Source organism: Rattus norvegicus, chromosome 17 (assembly GCF_021556685.1).
Source record: "Rattus norvegicus strain SHRSP/BbbUtx chromosome 17, alternate assembly SHRSP_T2T, whole genome shotgun sequence".
NCBI classification, from domain to species: Eukaryota; Metazoa; Chordata; class Mammalia; order Rodentia; family Muridae; genus Rattus; species Rattus norvegicus.
Genome location: NC_141550.1, coordinates 40,504,322 through 40,520,985, shown reverse-complemented (window position 1 = coordinate 40,520,985; position 16,664 = coordinate 40,504,322). Strand labels below are relative to the sequence as shown.

General features: G+C 44.4%; 1 protein-coding gene across 20 annotated transcripts in view; it reads left to right on the top strand.

The window, feature by feature from the left end:
- Ripor2 (RHO family interacting cell polarization regulator 2) overlaps positions 1-16,664 on the top strand; it is a 223,866-nt gene that overhangs the window by 151,541 nt on the left and 55,661 nt on the right. For 13 of the 20 annotated variants that reach the window (XR_015640804.1, XR_015640805.1, XR_015640800.1 and 10 more), the window contains exons 2-7: positions 6,173-6,299; positions 8,039-8,194; positions 9,475-9,553; positions 11,138-11,161; positions 12,267-12,320; positions 14,332-14,481. Coding sequence is in view for 11 of the 20 variants with exons in the window: in XM_087590614.1 (XP_087446740.1) it covers positions 6,173-6,299; positions 8,039-8,194; positions 9,475-9,553; positions 11,138-11,161; positions 12,267-12,320; positions 14,332-14,481 (590 nt within the window). In the remaining 9 variants the exon portion in view is untranslated. 20 annotated transcript variants of the gene reach the window in all.

Sequence of the window (16,664 nt, the reverse complement as noted above, 5' to 3'; positions counted from 1 at the left end):
CCTGTGGGCATGTGAACAACATGGCTCTCCTTCTCTTTCCCTTCCCTGCCTTTTTTCTGCTCTTCTGTATTTTCTTGACATTAAAGACAGTTTTTATGCCTATGAAATTTTAAAGATGCAAAACCCTAACAATTTCTGTTTTCCATCATGAATCTCATTGAGTGTTGTTACATCAACAAGGCCTTCCTTCTGAGTGTCTGGTTGGTTTGTGGCTTGTTCTCCTTCAACAAAGCCTCTAAGCACTTCTGCCTTGAGCTCCTCACTATGGAGATCCAGGCCTGGCAGGTGTGAGCGAGTCTGTTGGAGATCTGCTCCTTGTCATACCTAACCCTGTTAGTCCTAGAGGGGCCATTGAATTTGAGGAGAGAAATATGTAAGCACAAGCTAACCTAACTACAGTATGTGGAATGCCAGCTAATAAAAGCACAATAAAAGTAGAACTGTCATTCAGACTGGAATCCCATTCATCCTCCCATCACTTCTGGTGGCATTAATGAGCTACTGTTAGAGGCTACACTGTATAGGCAACTTTGACAGACAGACATTTCTTCATACTCAGTCTCCAAACAGGCAGCCTTCCAACAGTGATTCCCATAACTGGCTCTTTGACATCAGGTTATTTCTAAGTTCTCCAAGAAGCCCTAATTTTTATTGGTTTTCTTACCTATCCTTCTGGACCAATCACAATGTGAGACCTGGTAGGATAAGGGGGAAATCAGTCAGTCACTTTAATCTCTTACCATCTGCTTCAACCTCTCCACCACCTCCTGGCCCAGTGTTCTTGTCCCAAACCTGCCTGATGAGACAGACTCCTTATGATGCAATGTCTAGTTTGATGAGTGACCAATGACATCACAGTGTTTATAGGGGAATATGCAAAATCTCATCATTTTAATTTCAAAAGATCTGTGTGTGTGTGTGTGTGTGTGTGTGTGTGTGTGTGTGTGTATGTGTGATATACTAAAAGTACCCTGAAACTGGAGTTACAGATGGTTGTAAGCCATGGAAGTACAGGTGCTGGGAACCAAACTGAGGTCCTCTGGAAGGAAAGCAATAGCCCTTAGCTGCTGCTGAGCCATCTCTCTACACACACAAACCATCTTTTGGGTTTTAACACAGGAAGATGAATATTGATTCAGCTGTAATTTTCAGAAAGACCAGTCTTTTAAATTTTTTATTATTTTTATATGTATAAGTATTTAGCCTGCCTGTGTGTGTGTGTATGTTATACACATCACAGACATACCTGTATGTGTACCACATACATGTAATGTTCAAAGGGGCCAGAAGAAGGAGTCCAACCCCTGGTACTAGAGTTATGGTTGTGGGTGCTGGGGCTCAAACCCTGGTCCTCTTGAAGAGTAGCCAGTGCTCAGAACAACTGAGATATCCCTCCAGCCCCAAGATGTCTTTCTGCAAACCCCAGCAGTTCTGAAGATGAATAACAGCATCCAAAAGTGAATCTGTTCATCTGCTGGTGATTTGTGTGCATGAAAGGAACTCTGCTTATTGGAAATGCTTTTGATGAAGCTTAGAAATGTAGATTTGGTATAATCTCTGATGGTCTTTTAAATGAAAGTCAGGAAGTTGTTATATAATTCAAAATAAGGACATGGGGGGTGGTTGTGACTTGCTTGAATCTACTCAAAATTGATGAAATCTTCTGCATTGTTTCTTAGAAATCCTATTTCTTCTCTATAGGACATAAATAAAAACTAAAGTTGGCACCCAACAGCTATCTTACATGATCTCTGGGATGGATAAGCTGTCCTTTCTTCACTCCAGACTCCAGTGGTCTGCAATCTCAGGCAACCTCAAGAAAAGGAGTTTTGCATCCATGGATAATACATGTATTAATCTCTGTACAAACACAATGCAGATAATACCAAAGTGTTGCTGACTATCACACTCTCCTGCCTCTCTATAGACAACTGGCTATGTCTCCACAACTTTCCCATCAATGTATATAGTTTCCTGTACTTTCGTTTTTTCCATTCCTGGGGATATACTGTTGCCTGCTATGTCCTAGGAGAATTATATGACAACTTAGTATTATTATTTACTATGATTTCTGGATCTTTGAGATAGGCTCTTACTGTAGAACCCAAGATAGGACTTGAATTAGCTCCTGCTCCAGCCTCCACAGTGCTGGGATGACTTGCATGTACCACTTGGCTTGTCATTATCTTCTCTGGGATAGCTCCCTACCTTGGTGGTTATGCCACAGTGCACTCACCACGTCTGTGGTGATTTGTGTGCATGTATGATGCTGAGCGTTGAGCCCAGGGTCTTGTGATTGATAGGCAAGCAGTCCACCGGGCCTAGTAATTAACATGGATACTATTTCTCAGTGTTACCAACATAGCCTGGAATGAACATTTCTTATGTGCCTCTCTGTGCTCTTAGGTATCTCCCTCAAGCCACATGAAAGGATGAGTTTTACATTTCCTCATCACCATGTGGCACTACAACTCTACTAGGATTTTTTTTTTTAAGTTAAGACATTTGGCCTAATGGAGTATCTGCTATCAAAATGTAAATTACTCTGGGGTAGGTAGTTAAATGCTCAGAACCTTACACTATGTTGGATAGTAGAGAGGGTTGAATACTAATGTAGGGCAGCTTCAGAAGCTGAGTAAACTTGCGGGACTTCATAGGAAGGCAGCAAGCTGTCTGAAGTAGATGTCTGAAAAGTAGATGGGTCGGTCACGTTTCTTCTTGCACAGACCAAATACCTGACACAAAGCAAGGCACAGAAGTTTATGTTGCCTTGTAGTTCCAAGAGATACAGCTCATCAGAGCAGGGTAGCCACACAGTGACAGTCTCATGTGCCTGTGGTCTGGAAGCAAAACTATACAGGAAGTGGAGAGCCAAGCTATCATATCCCAAGGCCCTCTTCCAACAACCCACTTCCTCCAGTGAAGTGCCACTTCCTGAAAGTTCAACAACCTTCCAAAATGGTGCCACCAGCTGAAGACCAAGTTCCAAGTGCATTTGTCCATGGGAGACAGTTCACATTCAGATGTGACATTCAGATATCCAGAGTAGGCATGGAGTGATTAAAAAAGATGCTCAAAGAAGATGCAGCATTGTAAGGTCATTTCCACGGATGAAAGGCTGTAGAAGCTGAAAGAAATGTAGCAAAGAGCTCACCCTAGACAGGAATGCTGTTGCACACGTGTAATCCCAGTACTGATGGCTAGCTGCAGAAAGACCAGGAGGTCAAAGTCAGCCTCTACTACATACCAAGTTTGAAGCCCTCTCTCAAAAACAAACAAAATGATTTGTTACCACTCATTCGGAGTCTAGAGACCTGCAGGGGTTGAGGGAGGGTAGTTTGTTCCCTCTACACTGGTCAGTTGCTCTCCACCCTGCACAACCCACTCCATTTCTTTAAGAATTTGGTCTATCCACAAGCATGTGCATGCATGCATGCATGCATGTGTGCATGTGGGGGCAGGCAGAGGAACTGATGGAAGGGTAGTGATTTCAACTTAAACTGGCTCCTGGTAGATGATCATTGCTGGGATAGACAAGATGAGTCAGAGTTAACACCTCGCCAGCCACACTCCTAACAGTCACAAGGAAAGTTTCTGAGTAACATTCCATCTCCCAACTCATGTATATCCTAAAATTCTCCACCAGCACCTGCTCTTAGATGCATTCATCCCCATGACAGAGAGGAGAAGTGAGCAGATGACACTGTCTTGGGACACAACTTTTATAAGGTAGCATTTCATTCACCTAATATGATGCCAGAATTTTGCAGACAGGGACTTAACACTGAATAACAAGCCAGGCATGGTGTTCAATAATCCTAGCATTCAGGAGGCTGAGGCCAAGTCTGGGCCACATAGAGAGTTATGGGCCAGCCTGGGGGACACTTTAAGATGTATTTATTTATTTTATGTATGTAAGTATACTGTAGCTGTCTTCAGACACACCAGAAGAGGGCGTCAGATCGGTTGTGAGCCACCATGTGGGTGCTGGGAATTGAACTCAGGACCTCTGGAAGAGCAGTCAGTGCACTTAACCACTGAGCCATCATCTCTCCAGCCCCTCTGGGACACTTTTAAATAACTTCAATGTTTGTTTGTTTTTACTCAAATGACTGTGCTTCATTAGACCTGTTGAGCAATTTACAAATGAGACACAATAAGATGTGACAACTTGGGACAACAGAGAAAGCTCAGCTGTTAAGAGCACTGGTTGCTCTTCCAGAGGGCCTCGGTTCAATTCCCAGCATTCATAGGGCAGCTCAGAACCAACTGTAACTCCAGTTCCAGGGGAATCTGGCACTATCTTCTGACCTCAGCCAGCACTTCTAGCTTGTGGTACACAGACATACTCAAAGACAAAAGAACCATACACATAAAATAATAACATAAAGTTTAAGAGATTTGGCCTAGACCTTGCTGCATAGAGAAAGCTGTGCTCACACTTGGATGGCACCATTGCTCCATGTGCTATGATTTAAGTAAGACGAGATTGTATGTTTTGCTTGTTTCTTTTAAACCCAAACTCTGCATAGTTCTATCTCATTACATTTAAAATTCAAGAGAATCCCTTCTGTCTTTTGCAGCTATGAGGTTTTTGTCCCATCCCATGGAAAAGCCAGCCTACTGCCACCTGTCCCCAGACTGACCTCCCTGTGAGTGAGCACCTGGTCCCCAGGAATAAGGCACGCTTCTCCCTGAGGTGGAGAGACTTAAACCCCTGTGACAGTGCGGAGGGAGTCTGCTCTCTGAGGGTTTAGCTGTTCTCTCTTTCTCTGGGGTCCTTAAAGAACAATGGGTGATAGTTCCCAAACGCACTAATTGGTGTGTGTCTACCTTTGGAGGTTTCGATGTGTACACTGTCCTATTCCTGTGAGCTCAGCCCCTGCCTGGGTTGACATCACTTGCTGAGACAATAGTTCATACTTCGAGGCTGTCTGGCTGACAGCGGGCAGGGTTACCTCACAGTTCTAGGGCAGTCTCGTGGGGACTAACCTTGGGCTTCTGTCCAGCTGAAGTTGCACTTGACACTGCACTTGGTCTGTCACAGGGAATCTTCACAAAGCCAAGCAGAGAACCGAAGAAGGGATGAAAAGGGATTGAGCACTCCGTGGGCCTCCGACCTCTCTTGTGTTCTTAAATAACCCAGATTATCTCTTCTTTTGTGGGCTCTCCTTCTGTCCTTTCTTGTTTTCCCAGACAACACAGTGGCACAACCTTACCTATCAAAATAAGGAGAGAAAGCAGAAAAGAGTTTAAATAAGTTCATCTTCAAAGAAACCTCGTATTTTCAGCCTGACATGTAGAAAATCCCCTCTGCAGGCCTATGTTTTGAATTCAGGTTGGACTGGCTATCTGAAACTTTGATGGCGACTCATCCATCTGTGCAGTGCTGCTGTAACTGGATGGACTGAACCATCACCAGTGTTCTCATCTTTAGTAAACCTTGGTTGAACCTAAGAAAGAAGAGGTTTAGAAGAAGGAAGGAGAGAAAAGGAAAGAGGGAGAGGGGAGAAAGGAAGGAGAAAGGGAAGGAGGGAAGGAGAAAGGGAGGGAGGAGGACAGAAGGAAGGAAGGGAGGGAGGGAGAGAGAGGGAGCAGGAAGGAAAAGAACTCTTAATGGAAATATACATTGGGTTGGGGAGATGGGGAATAAAACCCTGGCCTCAGTGGATAAAACACTTGCTATGTAGGCTTGAGGATGAAGTGTCAAGTCACCAGAATGCACATAAATGTTGGGCAGGCATAGAAGCTGGCCTATAACCCCAGCACTGGGAAGCTGAAAATGGGATCCTTGGAGCAGGCTGGCTCAGTACACTATCCATATAGTCAATTTCTACATTCATTTGAGAGACTCTGCCACAAAGAGTGAAATGAACACAATGTACGAAGATTCCCACAGTCAACCTTGACTGCCTACATGCATATACAAACATGCCCACACACATGCAAACATACGTGCATCATATACACATACACCCAAGTCCAAAGGAAACCAAAGTGGCAGCAGTTTTGTGTGTTTGTATTTATTTTGGTCTAAATGGGTGGATCATCGTGGGAAGGTCTCAAAAGCATTTCATGACCAGGATCTCGTGAGACATTCACCTTGTCACGGCTCTGAATGTTTCAGTGTGGACCTACCTGACAGTCACCATGCTTTTCCCTCTGTCTACAGGACTGCCAACCAGACTCCCAGAAATCATGCTGGTGGGATCCCAGTCCTTCTCTCCTGGTGGGCCCAATGGCATCATCCGCAGCCAGTCCTTTGCAGGTTTTAGTGGGCTGCAGGAAAGGCGATCCAGGCAAGTGCTGGGTGTTTCTCCTGGGGTACAGCAGAAAGGGGCTGTGTGTGTATGTGTGTGTGTGTGGTATGGTGTGTGGTGTGTGGTGTGGTATGGGGTGTGTGTGTGTGTGTGTGTGTGTGTGTGTGTGTGTGCGTGCGTTTGTGGTATGGTGTGTGGTGGTATGGGGTATGTGGTGTGGTGTGGGGTGTGTGTATGTGTGATGTGTGTGTGTGTGTGTGTGTGAGAGAGAGAGAGAGAGCTAATGTCTTCTTCATGGAAAGGATAGCACATCCTATATTAAGTGCGAGCATTCCTATTATTTACAATTCCTTGTGCAGAGATATCTGAGGATTTAGGATGAGCTAGCCCTTTATGTGCATATATACACATGTATGCAAGTTTACATACACATTTGGCTAACTTATCCTTGCTATTATAAGAGGCCATGCCCTCACTATTGAGTATGTAACCACTCCAAGTTGTGCTTGAGGGAAAAGTTTTTAATGTAGATATGAGGGAGAGTACAGCAGTACAGCCAAGGCATCTGGAAGAGTCCCGAGTCAGGAGAGAAAGTAATACACTGAACATGGCCAGCAGACTGAACTGGGCCATGAAATGTCATGCGGAGTAGGGGGGACTGAGAGAGAGGGCCAAGAGAGAGGAGGCAAAAAGAGGACCGAGAGAGCACATGCCTAACATGGCAGGGTTATATAGGAATCAGAAGTTAGGGGAAGAGAAACCCATGGGCTGCAGTTTAGGGTTAGGAGCTCTGTGAATCCAGTCAGGATTCTAGCCAGAGGGAGCCTGGAGGCCAGCATGTGCCTTGTCATGCTAATAGGCAACACAGATCTTGTAGACTCCTTCCAGTCTTCTGAGTCCCTTTAAAGCATGTGCTCCTTTACCTTCCTGCTTCGGAGATTGTATCGGTATGAAATTATGCAGTGGATGAAGACTATGCCTCTCTCCAAATATAATTTGGGTGGGGGTTGGGAAATTGGCTCTAGTTTCTCTGGAATCTCCTCCTCTCATAAAACCAAGGAAGTTCAGAGGGGGAATGGGTAGCATGCAAGAGAAGTCGCCCTCACTAGATGAAGTTCTCCATTTCCAAGGGGAGCTCCAGGTTCAGAGAAAGACTCTGTCTCAAAAAAAAAAAAAAAAAAAAAAAAAAAAAAAAAAAAAAAGTGAAGAGGGACAAAGGACAATACCCAAAAGTCAGCTTCCAGACACATGAGTACACATGCGCTAGCAGCCCCCAACCCGCAAAAAAAAATTAAAGTAAAAGATAACTAAGACTTCAAGCGCCATGCTTTAGTTTAATGCCTTAGAAAAATAGCTATTTGCTGGGCTTTGGACACTTTACCCAAAAGGTATCACTCAGATCCTAGCAAGACGTAAGTTTGTATCTGATATTAGGCAATGCCTTTTCTTTTCCTTTGGTTGAATATAACTTCTACCTGTTCCTTGTTTCCTCCTGGAACCTTTTATTTCTGACTCTCTATGAACTAGATCACAAGAGCACCGTCAAAAGACGCATACTGCAAGCCAGGCTATGCCTGCAGAGTAGAGTTTCTGCTCTGCAAAGCTTTCAGCAAGCAAACGTCAGGAAACAAATGTGTCGAGTTCAGTTCTGTGCTGTTCAAAGCCATGTCTCCTTCCTCCAGGGCACTAGGATGAAGGCAAGACAGTTTAAAAGACATTTCTCCAGTGGGTCCTTTGAAGCCCAAGGCTCATGGTTTCCTTTCTCTTCTTTTCTTTAGGTGTAACTCCTTCATTGAAAATGCCTCTGCTCTCAAGAAGCCTCAGGCCAAGCTGAAGAAAATGCATAATCTAGGACACAAAAATACCAACACTCCCAAAGAGCCTCAGCCGAAAAGAGTGGAGGAGGTCTACCGTGCCTTGAAAAACGGGCTTGAGTAAGAAAAATGGCCTTAACTGTGCGCTTTTGGGAAAGATCATCTTCTTCTTCTTCTTCTTTTCTTCTTCTTCTTCTTCTTCTTCTTCTTCTTCTTCTTCTTCTTCTTCTTCTTCTTCTTCTTCTTCTTCTTCTTCTTCTTCTTCTCTTTTTCTCCTCCTCCTCCTTCCCTCCTCCTCCTCCTCCTTCTTCCCTAAAGTGACCTTTTCCTTTCCTAAAGACCAGCCATAGGAAATCAGTTTTGAAAGGGCCCTGTGAGCCACTGCTGCTTTATTCTTTGGTTTGTTTTTGAGGCAGGGTCTCATGCAGCTCAGGCTGGCCTTGAACTCCATATGTAGACCTTGCAGTTCTGATCCCATCTCCACCTACAGACACTGGGACTGCTGGGAAAGAATGTGTACCAGCACACTTTCCTGGGTGTGTCCTTCTTGCTCTGTCATCCAGGCAGCTTTTGTTATAAGTCTCACAGATGGGAGACAGGCTGTATTTCACATCGTATCACGGCCTGAGGTAGGCTTGACGCAGTACTCATTTACAGCTAACCCCCTGGACTGTTGGGCTTCACTTAGACAATAGTGGACAGCCATAGCTGAAGTAGAGATTGCTGAAGAAAGGTTCCAAGCCAGATGTGGTGTGGGCCACACTTGTAATTCTACCTAGAGCTCAGGAGGCCAAGGCAGGAGGATCATCGGAAGTTCAGTCAGCCTGGGTGACCTAGTATACAAACTGCCTCAAGCAGACATACATGCAAGCAGTTTGTAAAGGGTTCCGAAGCTCTCCTGAGTGTTCTAAGGGCAGTTTGTCTTGAAGAAAACTTATGTAGCATTTGGTAAGGCAGCCACAGTAACTACCGGGTTTAACTAAACAAAATCACGTGACCCAGTCCTGTCTAACTCTTCCCTACCCATTGACTTCTGGATTTTCAGCCTCAAAGGGCCACTCCCACCACCTGTCTTTTCTTTCTTCAAACTACCCAGGATCAGCTGCGGCTACTAGACTTTCAAAATGCTCCCCAGCCACAAATCAAAGTTTTGATTCTTTTTCAAGAAGAGAGAGGGGCAGGGTCTCATTCTAGAACCCAGGCTAGCCTGAAAGTTACTATGAAGCCCAGGCTAGCCTTGAATGCTTAATAGCCCTTCAGTCTCCTGAGGGCTAAGCTTATAGGTGTGAGCCACCAGCTGACTGCAATCCCTATTCTTAGCCCCTCAGAGAAGGCTAAGGTCCTCAACTGCTCAGATTGCTCCCGAAGCCAGCCCTCAGCATGATGTCTTACCTTTGCAGTGAGTACCTGGAGTTTCACCAGACCGAGCTGGACAAATTGACTGCTCAATTAAAAGATATGAAAAGAAACTCTCGCCTGGTAGGTACCTCTGATCCTGAGGATGCTACAGCGGGGGTGGGGGTGGGGGGGTGGGAGGTTCCTCTCCTCACTTATTGGAGGGGGAGGGAGCAAGGGAGAGGAGTGTTAAAGAAAACAGATAAAACAAGGAGCAAAGCTATGGCCTCCTGGTGTGTATTTTGGAAGGAAGAATTACTAAGCCTGTTGGCTCACACGGGCAACCCCAGAAGGAAGGCTGCTGAGGCAGGAAGATGGCCAGCCTCAGACAGGGAAGCCTTGTCTCAACAAACAAACACACACATATACATACATACATACATACATACATACATACTACTACTACTACTACTAATAATAATAATAATAATAATAATAATAATGGAAAAAAAGATGTTTTTCTTTTTAAATACTTTATTCTTTGTACCTCCAAAGTTCCGAGTTCAATTCCTATGACCCATTTGGCAGCTCATGATCTGATGCCCTCTTCTGGTGTACAGGCATGCATTCAGACACAAAGCACTCATATGCTAAGATACAGCATTACAGCTTTAAAAGAAAACTCTTAAATAATATAACAAAATGATCTGTCGCTGTTTTTTTTCCTAGCATCTCCTTAGTACATTCAGAAATGAGAACATTTGCTTTATCTTCAACTTGTAAATGTAGGCCAGTGTCCTAGTTTGCTTTCTATTGCTGTGTAAACACCACAGCAAATGGAACTTACAGAAGAAAGGGTTTATTTCAGCTCACAGGTTGTATAGTCTATTAAAGAGAGAAGTCAGGCCAGAAACCTAGAGGCAGGAACGTTAGCAGAGGCCAAGGAAGAGCATTACTTCCTGGTTTCCTCCTCATGGTTTGCTCAGCCTGCTTTCTTACAGTCTTCAGGACCATGTGCTTAGAAGTGGCACCACCTAAAATGGACAGGACCCACCCTATATTAATCATTAGTTAAGAAAATGCCCCCACAGACTTGCCTGCCTGCCAATCTGATGGTATTTTCTTAATTGAAGTTCCCTCTTTTCAGATGACCCTGACTTGTGTCAACCTGACTGAACATTGAACAGTCAGTGGCAGCAGGCAGGGAAGGAAGGGAAGAAGGTCACGAAGAGGCCAGTGTGAAAGCTCGGTTGAGCCCCATTAGAATCCATGCATATAACTAATGTCCTCTCTTCTGATGAGCTTGTGAGGACTGATTTTATTCATTTCAAAATGTTATTTATTACACCCTTCAAGACAGCAGGAAACCCCAGGAAAGTCTGCAAATGTAGACCTAGCAGTTGTGTCTAACATGTTTGCCTTTCACTTCATTGGCATGTAGACTGAAATGCTTTTGGGGATTTGTTTATGAACCCTTCAAACTGCCAAGCAGCCACAAGAACAGAGTGCAACTGTAGAATCGCAGAAGTCAGGCAATGCCTGCTCTTGAGAGTGCTCCAAATAACCCGGAGTTTACTCATTAAAAGCAAATGCCAAGAATCCAATAGAATTTGGTGGGGCTGCTGATTCCTTCACAGGCAATGTATAGATGGGAGCTGAGCCTTTATTAAAGTGGGCAGGGTCTGTGAGGAGATGTGTCGTAACCAGGGTCTCTTCTTTTCATTCCAGGGTGTGCTGTATGACCTAGACAAGGTAGGCTAGCATCCTGTGTCTTCATTCCAGGGTGTGCTGTATGACCTAGACAAGGTAGGCTAGCATCCTGTGATGGGGTGCTGCTGAAAATGAAGCTCTGCACTTGGAGCAGATGCCAAAATATCAGTAGAGGCCCTTTAGGGGATGGTAAGACTCCAGATGGAGGATGAGTGGGGCTGGGGGTGGTCCATGAGCATCAAGGCCCATGGAATCAAAGATGAGGGGAAACAAGGCCTCCAGGATGTGGGTTTTCTCTGGAACTTGTATTTGGAGATCCTCACAGTGTAGCTGCCTGTTTCATCAAATCCAAGACATTTCTGATTAGAAAACATCATGATTGTTTATATACCATTAAAATGGTTCCATATATATAACATAATGTTTCAAAAATATAAAAGTAGAAAGAAATGATTCCAATTAAATCTAATTCTTCCTTTTCATGTAAAGTATATATTCTTGTTGACAAAATTCTTTTAGGCCTTTTAGAAGGGAGATTTTTATCTCTTCCTTTTTAGTTGTATACAATATCACTCTCCATGCCATTCTATATACATAGCTTTCTTTCGATGCCTAATCTAATTATGGCATTCCCCAAAAAGATATTTTAAAGGGCAATTAAATCAAATGTATGTTACAATATTTAAAACTCATAGGGATAACATGACTAGCTGTATCTGTGAGCCCAAATGTATGGTTATCACAATACACAAATAACAATTATAAAGTGTGTCCCAGTTCTAGATTCAATTGCACAATCCAATGTGCAGAAGTTCATTTTAGAACATATAATATATATTATGAAGAAATTTAGACGCAGTCCAAATGATACTGCTCCACCAGAAATGAAATGGATTGGCCATGTTAGTGTCTAACATAGATGATCATAATTATTTTGAGCTCATCTCTCAGGCTAGTCAGTGTTTTGAAAAATATTTTACAAATCAACATTAGGACAACCCTAAAATAGTGGCCAGGGTAGAAAGGGGAAGCAGGAAGTACATGTGGGACTTGTGTGGAGGACAGGCTAGGGAAATTTCTCTCAGGAGCCTAATGAATTGCACTGTGGATGGCTGTTCTTCCTTCAAGCTTCTCCTTTTAATTCCAGCAAATTAAAACGATTGAGAGATACATGCGACGCCTGGAGTTTCACATTAGTAAGGTAACTAGTGCTGCCCTTGACTCTGCTTCTGTATTTCTGCTCTCAGTAACTGCCCAGTGCACACCCACCCTAAGTGTGGCATGGGTTCTGGATGGATTTAACTAATAGATACCTCGGCTGACATAATGGATTTGGCTAATAGATACCTGGCTGGAGAGATGGTGCTGTAGTCAAGAGCATTGGCTGCTCGTGCTGAGGACCCAGGCTCAGTTCCCAGCCCCAACAGGGTGGCTCACAAACAATTGTAACTCCAGTTCCAGGGGCTCTGACACCTTCTTCTGGCTTCCATAAATACCAGGCATATATGTAGTACATAGGCATACATGCAAGCAAAACACCTATTCATATAAAATAGATAAATAAAATCTAAAAGAGAGGCATTAAGTAAGAAAGAGGAGGGGGGAGAGAGATGGAAGAAATACACACACACACTCACACACACTCTCACACACATATACTCACACACACATACACACACTCTCACACACATATACTCACTCACACTCACATGCATTCACACACACACACTCTCACACAGTCACACATACACTTACACACTCACCCAATAAGAAGGTGAAGCCTGATTATCTGGCACCATTTGGACTTCACTTTCATAAACATGAACAACTTACATGAATTTTCCCTACTATTGATCCGTGATTTCACAAAATTGTTTTCAGTAAATAACCTCATTTTTGTATTTTTTAAATGCTTAATCCTGGGGCTGGAGAGATGACTCACTGGTTAAGAGCACATACTGCTCTTGAATTCACAATCCCTTGATGCACAACTGCCTATGACTCCAGCACCAGGGGATTTTGTGCCCTCTTCTGGCTTCCAAGGGCACCTGCACTCAAGTACACACACTTGCATATAAGCAGACATACACAATAGACACATGATTAAAAATAAAATAATCTTTAAAAGAAGAAGAAAGGCTGAGTCTAGGCTTAGGAGGATATTCTGTGATCAAGAGTACTTGCTACACAATTACACAATCATGAGGACCAGAATTTGGATCCCAGTACCATGCCACAAGCTGGGTATCCCGAAAATGCCTGTAACCCAATTCCAATTGGGGCCAAGTCAAGAGGGTGGGTGGGGCTTGTTGGCCTTCCACTTAACTGAGAAAACCTGAGCTACAGGTTCAAGGAGTGACCCCTCCTGCTTCAAAGGAATAGTCTATTGAGACTAATAGACAAAGACAGCTGGTGCCATCTTCTGGCTCCTGCACACACACATATACTCACACACACATATACATGCACTCACACATTCACACTCACACACACACACACTCACACATATATACTCACACTCATACACCTTCACACACACATACTCCCACACACTCCCACACTCACATACACTCACACACACGTAGACACACGCACAGATGCATTGGTAAAATACTGACTCCAACATTGTGATAATAGCTTTGCATACAACACATTTTCTCTTTGACATAAAACAGGACCTTCCCAATGCTTCTTCCACATGTAGAAGGCCCCTGTCCTCATTGTCTAACCCCGCAGCCCAGCATGGACCTACACATTTTCCAAAGTGTGCCCCTACTTCTCTGTGTCTCCCCATAACCCCTCTCTACCCCCATCCCTCCCTCCCTCTGTCTCTCTATTTGAGGCAGGATCTCAATGGCCTGGAGTCCACACCCTCCTACCTCAGCCTCTCAAGTGCTAGGATTATAGGCATGTGCTAGGCCAGCTGCCTAAGCCAATTTAAACAATCCCAGGAGTTGCCTCAAAGACAGGAAAGAGCCTTTTCAACTTGTATAATTTCAAAACATGATTCAAACAAAATCTTCTTTGAAACAAACAGACAAATGGGAATGTGACTGTGTTGGAAATGAGTAAGTGACTGATCTAAGGAATCCCCCTTGACAATTCACTGCTTCTCTAGTACAGAAATGTACCTTTAAGGGCATGACAACAGCCTATGGGACTTCTCTCTATCATGACAGTTATTTATCTGTTTCCTGTTTGGGCTCTGGCAGGTAGATGAGCTCTATGAAGCCTATTGTATCCAACGGCGTCTCCAAGATGGTGCCAGCAAAATGAAGCAAGCCTTTGCGACATCCCCTGCCAGCAAGGCTGCCCGGGAGAGTCTGTCTGAGATCAACCGCAGCTACAAGGAGTACACAGAGGTAAAGCCTGCAGTCTTGTTCCATGGCCAGGTCAAAATAGCTAGTCATTGTGAGAAAGAGGGAAGCAACAACACACAAACCCATTCCATACTCTAGAAACACACATACACACACACACACACACACACACACACACACACACACACACACACACACACACACACACACACACACACGCCTGTAATCCCAGCTACTCAGGAAGTTGAGGAAGAGGGATTGATTGCAATTTCAAGTGAACTTGGGCTACTTGAGTGAGTTCAAAGCAAAGCTGGGCAGTCCAGTGAGACCATGGTTCAAATGTAAACAACAACAACAACAAAGTAGAAAGAGAGCTGGGAAAGTAGGTCAGTGGAAGAGCATTATTTACCTGGCAGGCTGTGGCTCCTCCCCCATATTTGAAAAAAAAAAAAGCTGCAAGTAAGCAAGGTGGTGGTGGAATTGTCTAAACTAAGCCATAAAGTTTAATATTCCACCATTTAAATTCACTTTTAAATTCTGTAGTGTGCTAGCCCACACCCAGTTTTGATATTAGACTCCATTCTGCTACAGTTCTGTGCATGTGCATGCGTGCGTGTGTGCGTGTGCGTGTGCGTGTGTGTGTGTGTGTGTGTGTGTGTTTGTGTGTGTGTGTGTGTGTACACGCACGTGCATGAGAGAGGGAGGAGAGAGAGGAGAGAGAGAGAGAAACAGAAATGTATCTTCCTGGTTTCTGACAGTCTCTGGGGTCCCAGGATCATCAGACAGGGAGGGTGTCACCCCCTAGGGGTCACCTCACACTTCACACTTGCATGCCTTTCATGAAGAGGCTGAATTATTAAAGCTGCACTCTCACTGTTCCTGGAGACTTTATTCAGAGATCAGATGTCATCAGTGAAGTCATGGCTTGAGCGGAATCTAGTGGGCAATCGGCAGAGCCAAGCTTCTGCCTTAGGATCTCTTCATGCTCTCACCACAGGCTGCTTGAACCAAATAAGTCTTTCTTTTCTCATGATTTAACATTAGGCCCTTCTTTGCCTAAATTCAGAAGAATATTTTTTAAATTCATAGAATAAGCTGGGCTTAGTATAATTCCCAACACTTGTGAGACTGAAGCAGGAGTGTTACTGTAATTTGAGGTCATCCTGAGCTGAAGAACAGTGACTACTAGGCCAGCTAGGACTAGCAAGAACATGTCTCGAAATAATTAAGAGCTGTGGCGATCACTCAGTCACTAAAGTGCTTGCTGGAAGAGGGTACCGAACCACCTGTAGCTATAGTTACTCGTCACAGCGTAGGTGCTGGGGACTGTAGGTACCAGGGATTGACCTCAGGTCCTCGGGAAGAACAACCTGTGTTTTTGTTTTTTGTTTTTTTTTGTTTGTTTGTTTGTTTTGTTTTTTTCCGGAACTGAGGACCGAACCCAGGGCCTTGTGCTTGCCAGGCAAGCGTTCTACCACTGAGCTAAATCCCCAACCCCCAGCCTGTGTTCTTCACCACTGAGTCATCTCTCCAGCCCTGTCGCCTGCTTTTTGAGCATGCCCAAACGACAGGAACCAGCAAAGGCCCCGATGAGCATTACGGTTTTGAGCACTGATAATCCTAAGTGATCCTGCAACCCCCAGAGCAGTTTTCCAAGCATTTTTTCATTTGGAACAGTGTTCATCCCTGGCTGTATGCAGGGTGACTTCAGCTGTTAACCTAGTAGCCCCTGAGTTCTTAAGACAGTAGTAGCATTCCCAACATTAAAGTGCCTGATGACACACCTGGTATGTCTCGGAACCAGTCCCCAGCAGAAAGGCCCCAGGCTCTGAGGAAACAAACGGTTTCCAGTGCTGAGGTTTTCTTTTCAAAGCTTTCAAGCTATTCAGAGCTCAGACCTGAGGAAATGCTCCTGGCTTTGCCAAGCTTTCTGAAGTACTGAGGACTTCCTATGAGAAGGATAACGCCATTCTCCCCGTGTCCGTGTCCCACGAGAGCAGCAGCCGAGCAGAACGAAGAATCAAATAAGAAGGGAGCCTGAGGACTCCCGAGAGCTCCCTGAAGCCCTGCTTGAGCCTGTTGGCATTTCCTAAGTGGCCTCAGTTTTGTCGGAATGGCCACTTGTACAGGCCTGAGCCTCAGTGAAGCTGGCCATGAGGAAGAGGTATGCAAAAGCAGAGATGGCCAGTGCTGTTTACTGTAGCAGAGAGGCTTGCAAGGCTTGC